Source organism: Pseudophryne corroboree, chromosome 10 (assembly GCF_028390025.1).
Source record: "Pseudophryne corroboree isolate aPseCor3 chromosome 10, aPseCor3.hap2, whole genome shotgun sequence".
Classification (NCBI taxonomy): Eukaryota; Metazoa; Chordata; class Amphibia; order Anura; family Myobatrachidae; genus Pseudophryne; species Pseudophryne corroboree.
Window position 1 is genome coordinate 250887093 of NC_086453.1, and position 16813 is coordinate 250903905.

At 49.6% G+C, this 16813-nt stretch overlaps 1 protein-coding gene across 3 annotated transcripts in view; it reads right to left on the reverse strand.

Annotated features, from left to right (window-relative positions):
- The window catches only part of USP28 (ubiquitin specific peptidase 28), a 230216-nt gene that overhangs the window by 47565 nt on the left and 165838 nt on the right, over window positions 1-16813 (reverse strand). For all 3 annotated transcript variants that reach the window (XM_063943189.1, XM_063943188.1, XM_063943190.1), the window contains exon 18: window positions 14223-14362. In XM_063943189.1, coding sequence (XP_063799259.1) covers window positions 14223-14362 — 140 coding nt within the window. The remainder of the gene's footprint in view (window positions 1-14222; window positions 14363-16813) is intronic.

The following is a 16813-nucleotide window of genomic DNA, read 5'->3' on the forward strand; positions in this document are numbered from 1 at the left end:
GATCTGGGTGTGCACTGGCTCCTCCCTCTATGCCCCTCCTCCAGACCTTAGTTTGAGAAACTGTGCCCAGAGGAGACGGACAGTACGAGGAAAGGATTTTAGTTAATCAAAGGGCAAGATTCATACCAGCCACACCAATCACACCGTATAACTTGTGATATACTATCTAGTTAACAGTATGAAGAAAAAACAACATAGCATCGGTCCAAAACCGATGAAACTATAACATAACCCTTATGTAAACAATAACTATATACAAGTCTTGCAGAAGTAGTCCGCACTTGGGACGGGCGCCCAGCATCCTCTACGGACTACAAGAAAAAGATTTACCGGTAGGATTAAAATCTTATTTTCTCTAACGTCCTAGAGGATGCTGGGGACTCCGTAAGGACCATGGGGATTATACCAAAGCTCCCAAACGGGCGGGAGAGTGCGGATGACTCTGCAGCACCGATTGTGCAAACAGGAGGTCTTCCTCAGCCAGGGTATCAAACATATAGAATTTTGCAAAGGTGTTTGACCCCGACCAAGTAGCAGCTCGGCACAGCTGTAGTGCCGAGACCCCTCGGGCAGCCGCCCAAGAAGAGCCCACCTTCCTAGTGGAATGGGCCTTAACCGATTTTGGTAACGACAATCCTGCCGTAGAATGCGCCTGCTGAATCGTGTTACAGATCCAGCGAGCAATACTCTGCATTGAAGCGGGAGCGCCAACTTTGTTGGCTGCATAAAGGACAAACAGTGCTTCTGTCTTCCTGACTCTAGCCGTTCTGGCCACGTAAATTTTCAAAGCCCTGACCACATCAAGGGACTCGGAATCCTCCAAGTCACGCGTAGCCACAGGCACGACAATAGGTTGGTTCATATGAAAAGATGAGACCACTTTAGGTAGGAATTGAGGACGGGTCCGCAATTCCGCCCTATCCATGTGGAAAACCAGATAGGGGCTTTTATGTGATAAAGCCGCTAATTCCGAAACTCGCCTAGCCGAAGCCAAGGCTAACATGACCACCTTCCAAGTGAGATATTTCAACTCCACCGTTTTAAGTGGTTCAAACCAATGTGACTTAAGGAAACTTAACACTACGTTAAGGTCCCAAGGCGCCACCGGAGGTACAAAAGGAGGCTGAATATGCAGTACTCCATTGACAAATGTCTGTACTTCTGGGAGAGAGGCCAATTCCTTCTGAAAGAAAATGGATAAGGCCGAAATCTGAGCCTTAATAGATCCTAATTTTATGCCCAAATTCACTCCAGTTTGTAGGAAGTGAAGAAAACTGCCCAGATGGAATTCTTCCGTAGGAGCATTCCTGTCCTCACACCAAGAAACATATTTTCGCCATATTCGGTGATAATGTTTAGACGTCACGTCCTTCCTAGCCTTTATTAGCGTAGGAATGACCTCATCCGGAATACCCTTTTCCGCTAGGATCCGGCGTTCAACCGCCATGCCGTCAAACGCAGCCGCGGTAAGTCTTGGAACAGACAGGGCCCCTGTTGCAACAGGTCCTGTCTTAGAGGAAGAGGCCACGGATCTTCTGTGAGCATCTTCTGCAGATCCGGATACCAGGTCCTTTGTGGCCAATCTGGAACAATGAGGATTGTTCTCACTCCTCTTTTTCTTATTATTCTCAACACCTTGGGTATGAGGGGAAGAGGAGGAAATACATAGACCGACCGGAACACCCACGGTGTCACTAGGGCGTCCACAGATACCGCCTGAGGGTCTCTTGACCAGGCGCAATACCTTTGTAGCTTTTTGTTGAGACGGGACGCCATCATGTCTATTTGGGGCAGTCCTTACTGACTTGCAATCTGCGCGAAGACTTCCTGATGAAGTCCCCACTCTCCCGGATGTAAGTCGTGTCTGCTGAGGAAGTCTGCTTCCCAGTTGTCCACTCCCGGAATGAACACTGCTGACAGTGCGCTTACATGATTCTCCGCCCAGCGAAGAATTCTGGTGGCTTCCGCCATCGCCACCCTGCTCCTTGTGCCGCCTTGGCGGTTTACATGAGCTACTGCGGTGACGTTGTCTGACTGGATCAGAACTGGTTGGTCGCGAAGTAATGCCTCCGCTTGACGTAGGGCGTTGTATATGGCCCTCAGTTCCAGGATGTTGATGTGGAGACAAGTCTCTTGACTTGACCAAAGACCTTGGAAATTTCTTCCCTGTGTGGCTGCTCCCCAACCTCGGAGGCTCGCGTCTGTGGTCACCAGGATCCAGTCCTGAATGCCGAACCTGCGGCCCTCTAGGAGGTGAGCATTCTGCAGCCACCACAGGAGAGATACCCTGGCTCTGGAGGACAGGGTGATCCACTGATGAATTTGTAGATGTGACCCGGACCACTTGTCCACTGGAAAGTCCTCGCATGGAACCTGCCGAAGGGAATGGCTTCGTATGATGCCACCATCTTTCCCAGGACTCGAGTGCAGTGATGCACTGACACCTGTTTTGGTTTCAATAAGTTCCTGACCAGAGTCATGAGTTCCTGAGCTTTTTCTGTCGGAAGAAACCCCTTTTCTGGTCTGTGTCCAGAATCATGCCCAAGAAGGTCAAACGAGACGTAGGATTCAGCTGCGACTTTGGAATATTGAGAATCCAGCCGTGTTGCTGTAACACCTTCAGTGAAAGTGATACGCTCTTCAGCAACTTCTCCCGTGATCTCGCTTTTATGAGGAGATCGTCCAAGTATGGGATAATTGTGACACCCTGCTTGCGCAGGAGCACCATCATTTCCGCCATCACCTTGGTGAAAATCCTCGGGGCCGTGGAAAGCCCAAACGGCAACGTCTGAAATTGGTAATGACAATCCTATACCGCAAATCTCAGGTACGCCTGATGAGGAGGATATATGGGAACATGCAGGTATGCATCCTTTATGTCCAGAGATACCATAAAATCTCCCCCTTCCAGGCTGGCGATGACCACTCTGAGCGATTCCATTTTGAACTTGAACCGTTTTAAGTAAAGGTTCAGGGATTTTAAATTCAAAATGGGTCTGACCGAACCGTCCGGTTTCGGGACCACAAACAGAGTTGAGTAGTATCCCTTCCCTCTTTGAAGCAGGGGAACCTCAACCACCACTTTTTGAAGACACAATTTGTGAATCGCATGTAACACTATCTCCCTTTCTAGGGGAGAAGTCGGTAGCGCCGATTTGAAAAACCGGCGAGGGGGCACCTCTTCGAATTCCAGCTTGTATGCCTGAGAAACAATTCCTATTGCCCAGGGATCCACCTGTGAGTGAACCCAGATGTGGCTGAAAAGTCGAAGACGTGCCCCCACTGGAGCGGACTCCCTCAGGGGAGCCCCAGCGTCATGCGGTGGACTTTGCAGAGGCCGGGGAGGACTTCTGTTCCTGGGAACTAGCTGTGTTGTGCAGCTTTTTCCCTCTGCCCTTACCTCTGGCAAGAAATGACGATCCACGTACTCTTTTGCTTTTATTTGAACGAAAGGACTGCATTTGATAATGAGGCACTTTCTTAGGTTGTGAGGGAACAGAAGGCAAAAAATTAGACTTACCTGCCGTAGCTGTGGAGACGAGGTCCGAGAGGCCTTCTCCAAATAATTCCTCACCCTTGTAAGGTAAAAACTGCATATGCCTCTTTGAGTCGGCATCACCTGTCCACTGTCGGGTCCATAACACTCGCCTAGCAGAAATAGACATAGCGTTTATTCTGGAACCCAGTAAACTAATGTCTCTTTGAGCATCCCTCATATATAAGACAGCATCTTTTATATGCCCTAGGGTCATTAAAATGGTATCCTTATCTAGGGTCTCAATTTCCGCTGATAAGGAATCTGTCCATGCTGCTACAGCACTACAAACCCAGGCCGACGCAATTGCCGGTCTGAGTATCGTACCAGAATGTGTGTAAATGGACTTCAAGGTAACCTCCTGCTTGCGGTCAGCAGGACCCTTGAGAGTAGCTGTATCTTGGGATGGGAGCGCTATCTTTTTTTGATAAGCGTGTCAATGCTTTGTCTACCCTAGGGGAGGATTCCCACTGTATTCTGTCCTTTGGCGGGAAAGGATACGCCATAAGAATCCTTTTGGGAAATCTGCAGTTTTTTGTCTGGAGTTTCCCAAGCTTTTTCGCATAATTCGTTCAGCTCATGTGAGGATGGAAAGGTGACCTCAGGCTTCTTTCCTTTATACATGTGTACCCTCGTGTCAGGGACAGGGGGTTCCTCTGTGATATGCAAAACATCTTTTATTGCAATAATCATATATCGAATACATTTAGCCACTTTTGGCTGTAATTTTGCATCATCGTAGTCGACACTGGAGTCAGAATCCGTGTCGGTGTCTGTGTCAACTATTTGGGATAGTGTGCGCTTCTGAGACCCCGAAGGTCCCGGCGACATTGGGACAGACATGGTTTGACTCCCTGACTTTTCCCTAGCCTCAGCTTTGTCTAATCTTTTGTGCAATACATTTACATTAGCACTTAAGACATTCCACATATCCAACCAGTCAGGTGTCGGCGCTGCCGACGGAGACCTTACATTCATACACTCCCCCTCCTCCTTAGGTGAGCCTTCAACTTCAGACATGTCGACACACGCGTACCGACACCACACACACACAGGGAAACTCTTTTCTGAAGACAGGTTCCCCACCAGGCCCTTTGGAGAGACAGAGAGAGAGTATGCCAGCACACCCCCCAGCGCTATATGACCCAGGAAAAACACAGAATGTTTACCCAGTAGCGCCTTTATGCATGTATATGCACCAATTTTGTGCCCCCCCCCCCCTCTTGAAAACCCTCTGTCACCGTGAGTAAGCAGGGGAGAGTCCGGGGAGCTTCCTATCAGCGCTGTGCTGTGGAGAAAATGGCGCTGGTGAGTGCTGAGGGAGAAGCCCCGCCCCCTCGGCGGCGGGCTTCTGTCCCGCTCAAAATTCTTAAAAACATGGCGGGGGCTCTTTATATACATGTACAGTGCCCAGCTGTACATGTATATATGTACTTTTGCCACAGGAGAGGTTTATATTGCTGCCCAGGGCGCCCCCCCCCCCTGCGCCCTGCACCCTTACAGTGACAGATGTGTGTGAGATGAATGGGAGCAATGGCGCACAGCTTCACTGCTGTGCGTTACCCTCTATGAAGATCAAGATGTCTTCTGCCGCCTCTGAAGTCTTCTTTTCTTCTCATACTCACCCGGCTTCTATCTTCCGGATCTGCGAGGAGGACGGCGGCGCAGCTCTGGGACGGACGGCGAGGGTGAGACCTGCGTACCAATCCCTCTGGAGCTAATGGTGTCCAGTAGCCTAAGAAACAGAGCCTTGAAACTCAGAGAAGTAGGTCTGTTTCTCTCTCCTCAGTCCCTCGATGCAGGGAGTCTGTTGCCAGCAGGCTCCCTGAAAATAAAAAACCTAACTAAAATACTTTCTGACAGGAAACTCAGGAGAACTCCCTGAAAGCACCCAGTCTCCACTGGGCACAGTATCAAACTGAGGTCTGGAGGAGGGGCATAGAGGGAGGAGCCAGTGCACACCCAGATCCAAAGTCTTTCTTAAAGTGCCCATGTCTCCTGCGGAGCCCGTCTATCCCCATGGTCCTTACGGAGTCCCCAGCATCCTCTAGGACGTTAGAGAAAAATATCTAGCAACGCCACTGCTACTTTGTTATGCATGGTGAACGATTTTACTCAGAAAATAATATACATACACACTACAAATAGAAAAAATAGGGAATTTTTTTTTTTTTCAAGCCGATATAAACTCTACGAAACCACCAGTGTTTAGAACAGAGAAATGCGTAAGGATTGTCCTTCAAGCTGAATCCCTGGAAACAACTTTTGGATTCAGTTCTGAGCTGCTGTTATGCACAGTCATCTGTGTGAATATGAACTGCATGGATTGCAGGCACTGAATGATAGGACCAGAAAATGGAGCATGATTACGTATGAGGACAGGAATGTGACGGATTACAACTTGCTGCATAAGGCTCCACTTAATTGGCAGCACAATTAACCGATATGATCTACTGGAGGCATCCTCATTTCTCCAGGTGGTATCAAAAAAGGTTGGGGTCGGGTGACCTGCGGTCAGCATACCGACACTGGGGTCCCTGCTGCTAGTATGCCGGCAGGGAGGACGAGCGCAAAATAGCCCCTTGCAGGCTTGCTGCGCTCACCACAGGTTCTATTCCCTCTCTCTGAGTGTTGTGGACACCCACGAGTGGGAATATTTCCTGTTAGTTGGTATTCCGGCTGACGGCATCTGAAGTGGGTATTCTGACTGCCGGAATCACGACCGCCGGTCACATGACTACATCCTCTCAAAAGCTATCCACAATGGGAATTTATCTATGTGTACAGGACAAGTGCACTATTTCCAGCTCTGAAAGATGACTTGGTGAAAGGGTCTCTGGTTTGTTATCAGCAGGGTCATCAAAATGTTTTAAGTTGGGGGAAGCCAAGATATAATTTCATTTGCTGAATGTTACCCCCTCAGTGGCAGCTGGAGTTACCCACCACACCACCTACCTGACAGATATATAGGGATAGAAATCTACATATATATGGTGGGGGGGGAATGCAAGGGGGAAAGAAAGGACAAAGTGGGAACTGAGGGGGAAGAGAGCAGGAACATATGAAGTGGGAGGGGTGAGAAGGGCACAGGACTGGTCCTAGAGGAGGGGTCCGTCTAGGGTAAACAACTTGCACTGCCAGGTGAAGGGCAGAGGAGGACCCTGGAGGCGGCTGGAGAAGGGTTGTCCATGGCAAGCCGAGAAAGCGACCGCCCTGCGCCTCGCGACACAATACTTTAGTTAGCAACTCTCAAATAGTGTGTGTGTGTGTGTGTTGGGGGGGGGGAGATTAGGGCACTACCGCAGGCCTGATCACTATATGCTAAGACTATTCTTCCTGTGTCTCTATAAGTTGTGTGCATGTATATCATTTTATGATGACAAACGTGGTCTTTTTTATTAAGATAAAAACGAGATTTATGGTAAGAACTTACCTTTGTTAAATCTCTTTCTGCGAGGTACACTGGGCTCCACAAGGATTGGACAATGGGGTGTAGAGTAGGATCTTGATCCGAGGCACCAACAGGCTCAAAGCTTTGACTGTTCCCAGAATGCACAGCGCCGCCTCCTCTATAACCCCGCCTCCCTGCACAGGAGCTCAGTTTTTAGTTAACCAGCCCAATGCAGTAGCAGGAAAAGAGACGACAACGGTTAGTAGCCACATACACCACTCACTCACGACAGGAGAAGTGTCAGCGGCTAATGCCATACCAACCCAAAGAAGCTAAGTGCGTCAGGGTGGGCGCCTTGTGGAGCCCAGTGTACCTCGCAGAAAGATTTAACACAGGTAAGTTCTTACCATAAATCTCGTTTTCTGCTGCGGGGTACTCTGGGCTCTACAAGGATTGGACAATGGGGATGTCCTAAAGCAGTTCCTTATGGGAGGGGACGCACTGTAGCGGGCACAAGAACCCGGCATCCAAAGGAAGCATCCTGGGAAGTGGCAGTATCGAAGGCATAGAACCTTATGAACGTGTTTCCCGAGGACCACGTAGCCGCCTTGCACGATTGATCAAGGGTCGCACCACGTTGGGCCGCCCCAAGAAGGTCCAACAGACCGAGTAGAATGGGCTGTGATGTGAGCAGGTGCTGACAGACCAGCCCTTGCATAAGCATGTGCAATCACCATTCTAATACATCTGGCCAGGGTTTGCTTGTGAACAGGCCAGCCACGTTTGTGAAATCCAAACAAAACAAAGAGAGAATCAGATTTTCGAATAGAAGCAGTTCTCTTCACATAGATACGGAGAGCCCGTACCACATCCAAAGACCGCTCTTTGGGAGATAAATCAGGAGAGACAAAGGCCGAAACCACAATCTCCTGATTAAGGTGGAACAAAGAAACCACCTTAGGCAAATATCCGGGACGAGTCCTAAGAACCGCCCGGTCACGGTGAAAAATCAGATATGGGGAACTACAAGACAAGGCACCCAGATCCGACATTCTTCTAGCAGAGGCAATAGCCAGCAAGAACACCACCTTAAGGGAAAGCCAAACGGTGGCTCCTGCAACGCCTCCAAAACCACCAAGTCCCAAGGAGCCACAGGCGGGACATAGGGAGGTTGGATACGCAACACACCCTGAGTGAAAGTATGAACATCACGTAAACTCGCAATTTTTCTCTGAAACCACACAGACAAGGCAGAAATATGAACCTTGAGGGAGGCCAGACGCAGGCCTAAATCTAGGCCCTGCTGCAGAAAAGCCATAATTATTAGATGCGCACCAAACAAAGTAGGAATGCCAGACCCTATGGTAAATCAGAGCAGAAGCCGGTTTCCGGGCCCGAAACATAGTTTTAATGACCTCTTCAGAAAAACCCTTAGCCCTCAAGACGGAAGCTTCAAGAGCCACGCTGTCAAAGACAGCCGGGCTAGTTCCTGGTAGACACAGGGGCCCTGAACGAGGAGGTCTGGGCGTTGTGGAAGTAGAAGTGGACGCTCTGACGATAGGCCTTGCAGATCTGAGAACCAGTGCCGTCTGGGTAACGCCGGAGCTATGAGAAGCAGATTTCCTTTTTCTTGCTTGAACTTCCAAATTACCCTGGGCAGGAGTGACACCGGAGGGAACACGTACGGCAGCCGAAACCTCCACGGCACCGCCAGCGCATCCACGAATGCTGCTTAAGGATCCCTTGTCCTTGCTCCGAAGACCGGAACCTTGTGATTGTGTCGAGACGCCATCAGATCTACATCTGGAAGACCCCACTTTTCCACTAGGAGTTGAAACACTTCTGGATGGAGGCCCCACTCGCCGGCATGCACGTCCTGACGACTGAGAAACTCCGCTTCCCAATTCAGGACTCCCGGAATGAATATTGCCGATATGGCCGGTAGATGGCGTTCCGCCCAACGTAGAATCCGTGAAACTTCCTTCATTGCCAAACGGCTTCAAGTGCCGCCTTGATGATTTATGTAAGCCACTGTGGTGGCGTTGTCCGACTGTACTTGAACAGGACGGTTCTGAATTAAATGCTGGGCCAGGTTCAACGCATTGTAGACCACCCGCAATTCCAGAATGTTGATCGAGAGGAGAGATTCCACCTTGGTCCACCGACCCTGAAGGGAGTGTTGCTCCAGCACCACGCCCCAACCTCTTAGACTGGCATCTGTCGTCAACAGGACCCAGTTGGATATCCAGAAGGGACGGCCCCCGCACAATTGTTGGTCCCGGAGCCACCAAAGTAGCGACAGACGGACCTCCGGAGTCAATGAGATCATTTGAGACCTGATCCGGTGAGGTAGGCCGTCCCACTTGGCTAGAAGCAGCCTCTGGAGGGGGCGAGAATGGAATTGAGCATACTCCACAATGTCGAATGCTGAGACCATGAGGCCCAGCACCTGCATTGCCGAATTTATCGACACCTGCTGACGAGAAAGGAAGCAACGAATCCTGGCCTGAAGCTTCAGGACTTTCTCCTGAGACAAGAACAACCGCTGGTTGTGAGTGTCCAATAGCGCTCCCAGGTGCACCATACTCTGAGCAGGGACCAGGGAGGATTTCTTCCAGTTGATGAGCCACCCGTGGGCTTGTAGAAACCGGACTGTCATATCCAGATGACGTAGGAGACGATCTGGGGAATTTGCCAGGATTAACAAGTCGTCCAGGTACGGCAGTATCCTGACCCCTTGACGGCGGAGTACCACCGTCATCACCGCCATTACTTTGGTGAAGACTCACGGAGCCGTTGTTAAACCAAAAGGTAACGCCCGAAACTGGTAATGGAGGTTGCCAATAGCAAACCTCAGGTATTGCTGATGTGACGCTGCTATAGGAATATGCAGGTAAGCATCCTGTATGTCCAAGGAGACCATGTAGTCCCCAGGTTCCAAGGCCAGAACTATAGAGGGGAAGGTTTCCATACGGAACTAGGAAGCCTTCACAAACCTGTTCAATGCCTTGAGGTTGAGAATGGGCCGGGAGGACCCATTCGGTTTCGGGACTAGAAACAGCGGAGAATAGTACCCCCGGCCCCTCTGAGCAAGAGGCACCTGTACTACGACTCCTGTATCCAGGAGGGTCTGTACCACCGAATGCAGAGTGTTTGCCTTTGTCTGGTCCGACGGGACGTCTGTCTGTCAAAATCGATGAGGGGGTCGGTTTTTGAAGGCTATGGCATAACCTCGAGTGACGACTTCCCGTACCCAGGCATCTGAAGTGGTCTTCAACTATTCCTGGCTATACCCTAGAAGCCGGCCCCCCACCCTGGGATCCCACAGGGGGAGGCCTGCCCCGTCTTGCGGCAGGCTTATCGGTCTTGGAAGCTGGCTGACGGGCAGCCCAGGCTCTTTTGGGCTTAGGCTTAGCAGGTTTGGAAGTGCGGGCCAGCTTGTGGTACGCCTGACCTTTTGTTTTACCTGAAGGGCGAAAGGACGTACCTTTAGCGTTCGACACAGAAGGAGTGGTATTTGGCAGACAGGCAGTATTGGCAGTAGCCAAGTCAGCCACTATCTTATTTAAGTCCTCCCCAAACAGAATATCTCCCTTGAAAGGGAGTATCTCCAGGGTTTTTCTAGAGTCCAGATCCACAGACCAGGATCTCAGCCACAATATCCGGCGAGCCAGGACTGACGTAGTAGAGGCCTTGGCTGCTAGGATACTGGCATCAGAAGCCGCCTCTTTAATATAGCGAGAAGCTGTGACAATATATGACAAGCATTGTCTAGCATGGTCAGAGGAGATTCTAACTCCAAGGCCCATGCTTCAATAGCCTCGGCAGCCCATGTAGCTGCAATAGTGGGTCTTTGCGCAGCACCCGTGAGGGTGTAAATCGCTTTCAGACAACCCTCCACACGCTTATCCGTAGGCTCTTTTAGAGACGTGACGGTAGTGACAGGCAGAGCTGAGGAAACCACCATCCTAGCCACATGTGAGTCCACTGGAGGAGGCGTTTCCCAATTCTTAGACAGCTCTGGCGCGAGGGGATAGCAAACCAGCATCTTCTTTTGAGGCACAAACTTCGTACCCGGGTTTTCCCAGGGTTCTTGACGTATATCCACTAGGTGGTCAGAGTGAGGTAAAACTTGTTTAACCACCTTCTGACGCTTGAACCTATCTGGTTTCTTAGGAGGGACGGATGGCTCGGGATCATCCATAATCTGGGGAATTAACTTAATAGCCTCCAAAAGATCAGGAACATCCACATGTGAACTACCCTCCCCATCAGCCGTATCGGAGTCAGAACCTGTGGGGTCAGTGTACGTGCCGTCTTCATCAGACGAGGTGTCAGTGACAGCAGTGGATTGTGAGTAGACAAGCGCTCGCTTAGAGGACCCCTTGGACTTAGGCGAGCGATGGTCAGACTTTTTATTAGTCAGGGACTGGTTCAACTTCTTTAATTGAGCAGATAAATCGTCCGCCCACGGGTTAGCTGCAGGGACCACATACGGTTGTACCGGCATTGGGGGTCCCATAGGGAGTGTTAGTTTATGAACTAGCGTATGCAGAAGCGTGGAAAAGGTGGCCCACAGTGGGTCAGTATGTGCCTCCGTTGCCACAGTCCCACTGGGGAGCAAGGAGCCCCCACAACCAGAGCCCACAGCTGCTATATTCTCCTCATATGGGTCTGTGGCTTCAGCAACACCGGCAGTGTGTTCAGCCCCAGAACCGTTACCCTCAGAAGCAGACATGATATAACTTGCAGTATGAGGTAACACAGTACAATTATCAGCAGCACTATACCTCTAAACCCAAACCCTTGCGCAGTGTAGTCAGCACTAGCAGAGATAAAGGAGAGATATGGTGATTAAATCACAGAGAAAAATACGTAATACAGTATATCTTTGTGAAAATCCTATATTAGATAAAACCTGACGCACCAAGCCCCCTCAGGTTATAGAATATAGGGATAGCAAGTGAAGTGAAAGACACGAAATGGACACCACTCAGCTATCAAATGCACACACAGAAAGTCACAGTTTGTACAATGCAGAGGTTATTACTGACAATAATACTGCACTGGACTAGCTTACACAGCTATATAACAATAGATATAACAGTACACAGTAAGAACTGGATGTATATCACAGGGTAATTGTACTATAAAACCCTGACTAAATGCACTCTTTCTTAACTATCACTGTCTAAAAAGGCAGGTAGAATACTTAAGTGTCATGTAAAGGCACAGCGCTGACAACCAGGCGGCTTTACATAGGAGGATTTGCCCAAGCAGTCCCAGGAACAGTGAGCTGAGGGATAATGGCGCCGCAGACACTGACAGGGAGTAAGGAAAAGACAGAGATGCAGCTCCAGGGCGGGAACACTTGCTAGAAATGGCGCCCTGGGGCTGGGGAGGGGCTTCAGGTCTAAGCCTTATCCCCCTGATGGCAAAACCACCGGGTACTGTGGGCGATATAAAAATCGGTTTAGAGAGAAAACCTGACCTGCGCCCATGCCCTGGTGATCTAGTGGGATCGCCTGTACTGCCACAGTGTCCACCGCCAGCGCGCGGGGCCCGCCTCCCACTGACCGCGCCGGATCGCAATAAACACCGGGTCCCGCAAGCGGGCCCCACTTACCACCTTCCGAAGCGCGGCCACGCAATCCTGGAGAGCCCCAGCCGTGTGTGTCTAATGTGAAGAAAACCGGAGCCTCCGCTGTAGTTACCCGGCAACCATGGCTCGGGAGTGTACAGCGCCGCTGGGGAGAGCTGGAGCTGCAGCAGTGAATGTCTCCTGACATTTACCACCGCTGCTGCCCTTGAAGTCTTCACTTTTATCTCACAAAAAAAGCTCTTTTTAGGGCTGCCTGGAGCAGCCCCTCTGTTATGTGCCTGCTTACTGCAGCACCAACTTACAAAACTGAGCTCCTGTGCAGGGAGGCGGGGTTATAGAGGAGCTGGCGCTGTGCATTCTGGGAACAGTCAAAGCTTTGAGCCTGTTGGTGCCTTGGATCAAGATCCTACTCTACACCCCATTGTCCAATCCTTGTGGAGCCCAGTGTACCCCGCAGCAGAAAAGTATATTTTTTTAGAAGTATTTATCCTTCCTAAGCGCTCGTTCAGGCAGTTGTTGGGTTCTTTGTATAGGTAGAAATTATCGCTAAGCGAGTACATAACTATATTGAGATGGTTTCTTTTTTGTGGGGTAACAGAATGATCCTATTTTAGGAGCGGCTTATAGTAAATATAATTGCATATTGATATATTGTTGCACCTGAATGCTTATATTTTATATATGTGATATACAAGCAGCAGGTAGGAGAGGGACGACCCTTGCTGCTATTTTTGGCGTCACTGACTGGCTTGGAGAAAGGCACTCCAGTGACACAGTCACCGTGTGCAGTACTTGTGTCATCTGCTCCTCAGCCTGACACTTGTATATAGAAGTATACTGTACAGCACACCATTTTCAGTTAAATCAAACTTAAAATTAAAACCAACCCTTCTTCTAGTACATTGGCGTCAACCCTTTGCTAAAGAACATATTTAGGGTCTGATTCTGAGTGAGACGCACTGCCTATGACGGATACAGTGAAGCGGTGGATGCAGTGGAGCGTTGCAACTGTGTCCTTACAAAGCTGCAGATGTAATTTCAGGCACACGCAGGGAGAAGGTATTTCTGAGTCTATGGATGCTGCAAGTGGGTGTCTCAGTCCTTAAACACTTAAACAAACAGATGTACACCAGGGAGAGCTTTGTACAAGGTGAGCGACCGGCCACAGGTGCAGCTATGGATGAGGCTGTGTCTGACTCAGAATGAGCCCCTTAATACTTTGTACCCAAGATAAGCAGCAATTTACATTTTTCCCACATTAATAGGGCTGCACAAATTGAATGACAGTGACAGTCAGGAGAGGTTTATTTATGAAATGTAACAATATGATGATGATTTCCTGGTCACTGCAGTTAAAACGCAGTCCCTTAAGTGTGGCAATAGTAACAAACCAGCATCACAGTGCACAGCTACATCTCTACAGGCCACACGGTTGTCTCTCCGGCCTCCCAAAAGGAGACTGCAACGTGACCAGAACAAACGATTATACAGAAAGATATTTTTGGCAATCTGAAGGCATTTCTCATGAAAATAAGTAAAGGATGAGGCTGTCATTCATGTTTTCACAGCAGGTAAGAACAGAGAAACAGAAAGACTGGCTAAAAACATTTATTTGGCAAAAAACTGGCTTTATATAAAAGGTAAAGTATTAGAAGCCATACCCTATTGTTACATATAAAGTCACCTCCACGTACCTCACTCAGTGCAGCCTCCACACCATTTTTTTCATATGCGCCAGCAATCCTGGTTATGGCGAGCGCCGTCTGTTCTTTGGCCATCATGGCGTGCTCTGATGACAGGGATCTGGTACAGTGCTCACAACACAGAGGGGTGGCTGAAAAATTGGCAAACATTCTCATTAGGATAAAGAAGATCATTTAGGCTCCTCCAGGATTTAAACATCTTCCTACAAACGGTCTCCAGTCCATGCTGACAATAATAAGAATTTACTTACCGATAATTCTATTTCTCATAGTCCGTAGTGGATGCTGGGGACTCCGTAAGGACCATGGGGAATAGCGGCTCCGCAGGAGACTGGGCACATCTAAAGAAAGCTTTAGGACTATCTGGTGTGCACTGGCTCCTCCCCCCATGACCCTCCTCCAAGCCTCAGTTAGGATACTGTGCCCGGACGAGCGTACACAATAAGGAAGGATTTTGAATCCCGGGTAAGACTCATACCAGCCACACCAATCACACCGTATAACCTGTGATCTGAACCCAGTTAACAGCATGATAACAGAGGAGCCTCTGAAAGATGGCTCACAACAATAATAACCCGATTTTTGTAACAATAACTATGTACAAGTATTGCAGACAATCCGCACTTGGGATGGGCGCCCAGCATCCACTACGGACTATGAGAAATAGAATTATCGGTAAGTAAATTCTTATTTTCTCTAACGTTTTAAGTGGATGCTGGGGACTCCGTAAGGACCATGGGGATTATACCAAAGCTCCCAAACGGGCGGGAGAGTGCGGATGACTCTGCAGCACCAAATGAGAGAACTCCAGGTCCTCCTCAGCCAGGATATCAATTTTGTAGAATTTTACAAACGTATTTGCTCCTGACCAAGTAGCTGCTCGGCAAAGTTGTAAAGCCGAGACCCCTCGGGCAGCCGCCCAAGATGAGCCCACCTTCCTTGTGGAGTGGGCATTTACAGATTTTTGGCTGTGGCAGGCCTGCCACAGAATGTGCAAGCTGAATTGTACTACAAATCCAACGAGCAATAGTCTGCTTAGAAGCAGGAGCACCCAGCTTGTTGGGTGCACACAGGATAAACAGCGAGTCAGATTTCCTGACTCCAGCCGTCCTGGAAACATATATTTTCAGGGCACTGACAACGTCTAGCAACTTGGAGGCCTCCAAGTCCCTAGTAGCCGCAGGCACCACCAATAGGTTGGTTCAGGTGAGACGCTGAAACCACCTTGGGGAGAAACTGAGGACGAGTCCTCAATTCCGCCCTGTCCGAATGGAAAATCAGATAAGGGCTTTTTCAGGATAAAGCCGCCAATTCTGACACGCGCCTGGCCCAGGCCAGGGCCAACAGCATGACCACTTTCCATGTGAGATATTTTAACTCCACCGATTTAAGTGGTTCAAACCAATGTGACTTTTGGAACCCAAAACTACATTGAGATCCCAAAGTGCCACTGGAGGCACAAAAGGAGGCTGTATATGCAGTACCCCTTTTACAAACGTCTGAACTTCAGGGACTGAAGCTAGTTCTTTTTGGAAGAAAATTGACAGGAACGAAATTTGAACCTTAATGGACCCCAATTTCAGGCCCATAGACACTCCTGTTTGCAGGAAATGTAGGAATCGACCCAGTTGAATTTCCTCCGTCGGGCCTTACTGGCCTCGCACCACGCAACATATTTTCGCCAATTGCGGTGATAATGTTTTTGCGGTTACATCCTTCCTGGCTTTGATCAGGATAGGGATGACTTCATCCGGAATGCCTTTTTTCCTTCAGGATCCGGCGTTCAACCGCCATGCCGTCAAACGCAGCCGCGGTAAGTCTTGGAACAGACAGGGTCCTTGCTGGAGCAGGTCCCTTCTTAGAGGTAGAGGCCACGGATCCTTCGTGAGCATCTCTTGAAGTTCCGGTTACCAAGTCCTTCTTGGCCAATCCGGAACCACGAATATAGTGCTTACTCCTCTCCATCTTATCAATCTCAGTACCTTGGGTATGAGAGGCAGAGGAGGGAACACATACCCTGACTGGTACACCCACGGTGTTACCAGAGCGTCTACAGCTTATTGCCTGAGGGTCCCTGGACCTGGCGCAATACCCGTCGAGTTTTTAATCATGTGGAAGACTTCTGGGTGAAGTCCCCACTCTCCCGGGTGGAGGTCGTGCTGAGGAAGTCTGCTTCCCAGTTGTCCACTCCCGGAATGAATACTGCTGACAGTGCTATCACATGATTTTCCACCCAGCGAAGAATCCTTGCAGCTTCTGCCATTGCCCTCCTGCTTCTTGTGCCACCCTGTCTGTTTACGTGGGTGACTGCCGTGATGTTGTCCGACTGGATCAACACCGGCTGACCTTGAAGCAGAGGTCTTGCTAAGCTTAGAGCATTGTAAATGTCCCTTAGCTTCAGGATATTTATGTGAAGTGATGTCTCCAGGCTTGACCATAAGCCCTGGATATTCCTTCCCTGTGTGACTGCTCCCCAGCCTCGCAGGCTGGCATCCGTGGTCACCAGGACCCAGTCCTGAATGCCTAATCTGCGGCCCTCTAGAAGATGAGCACTCTGCAACCACCACAGGAGGGACACCCTT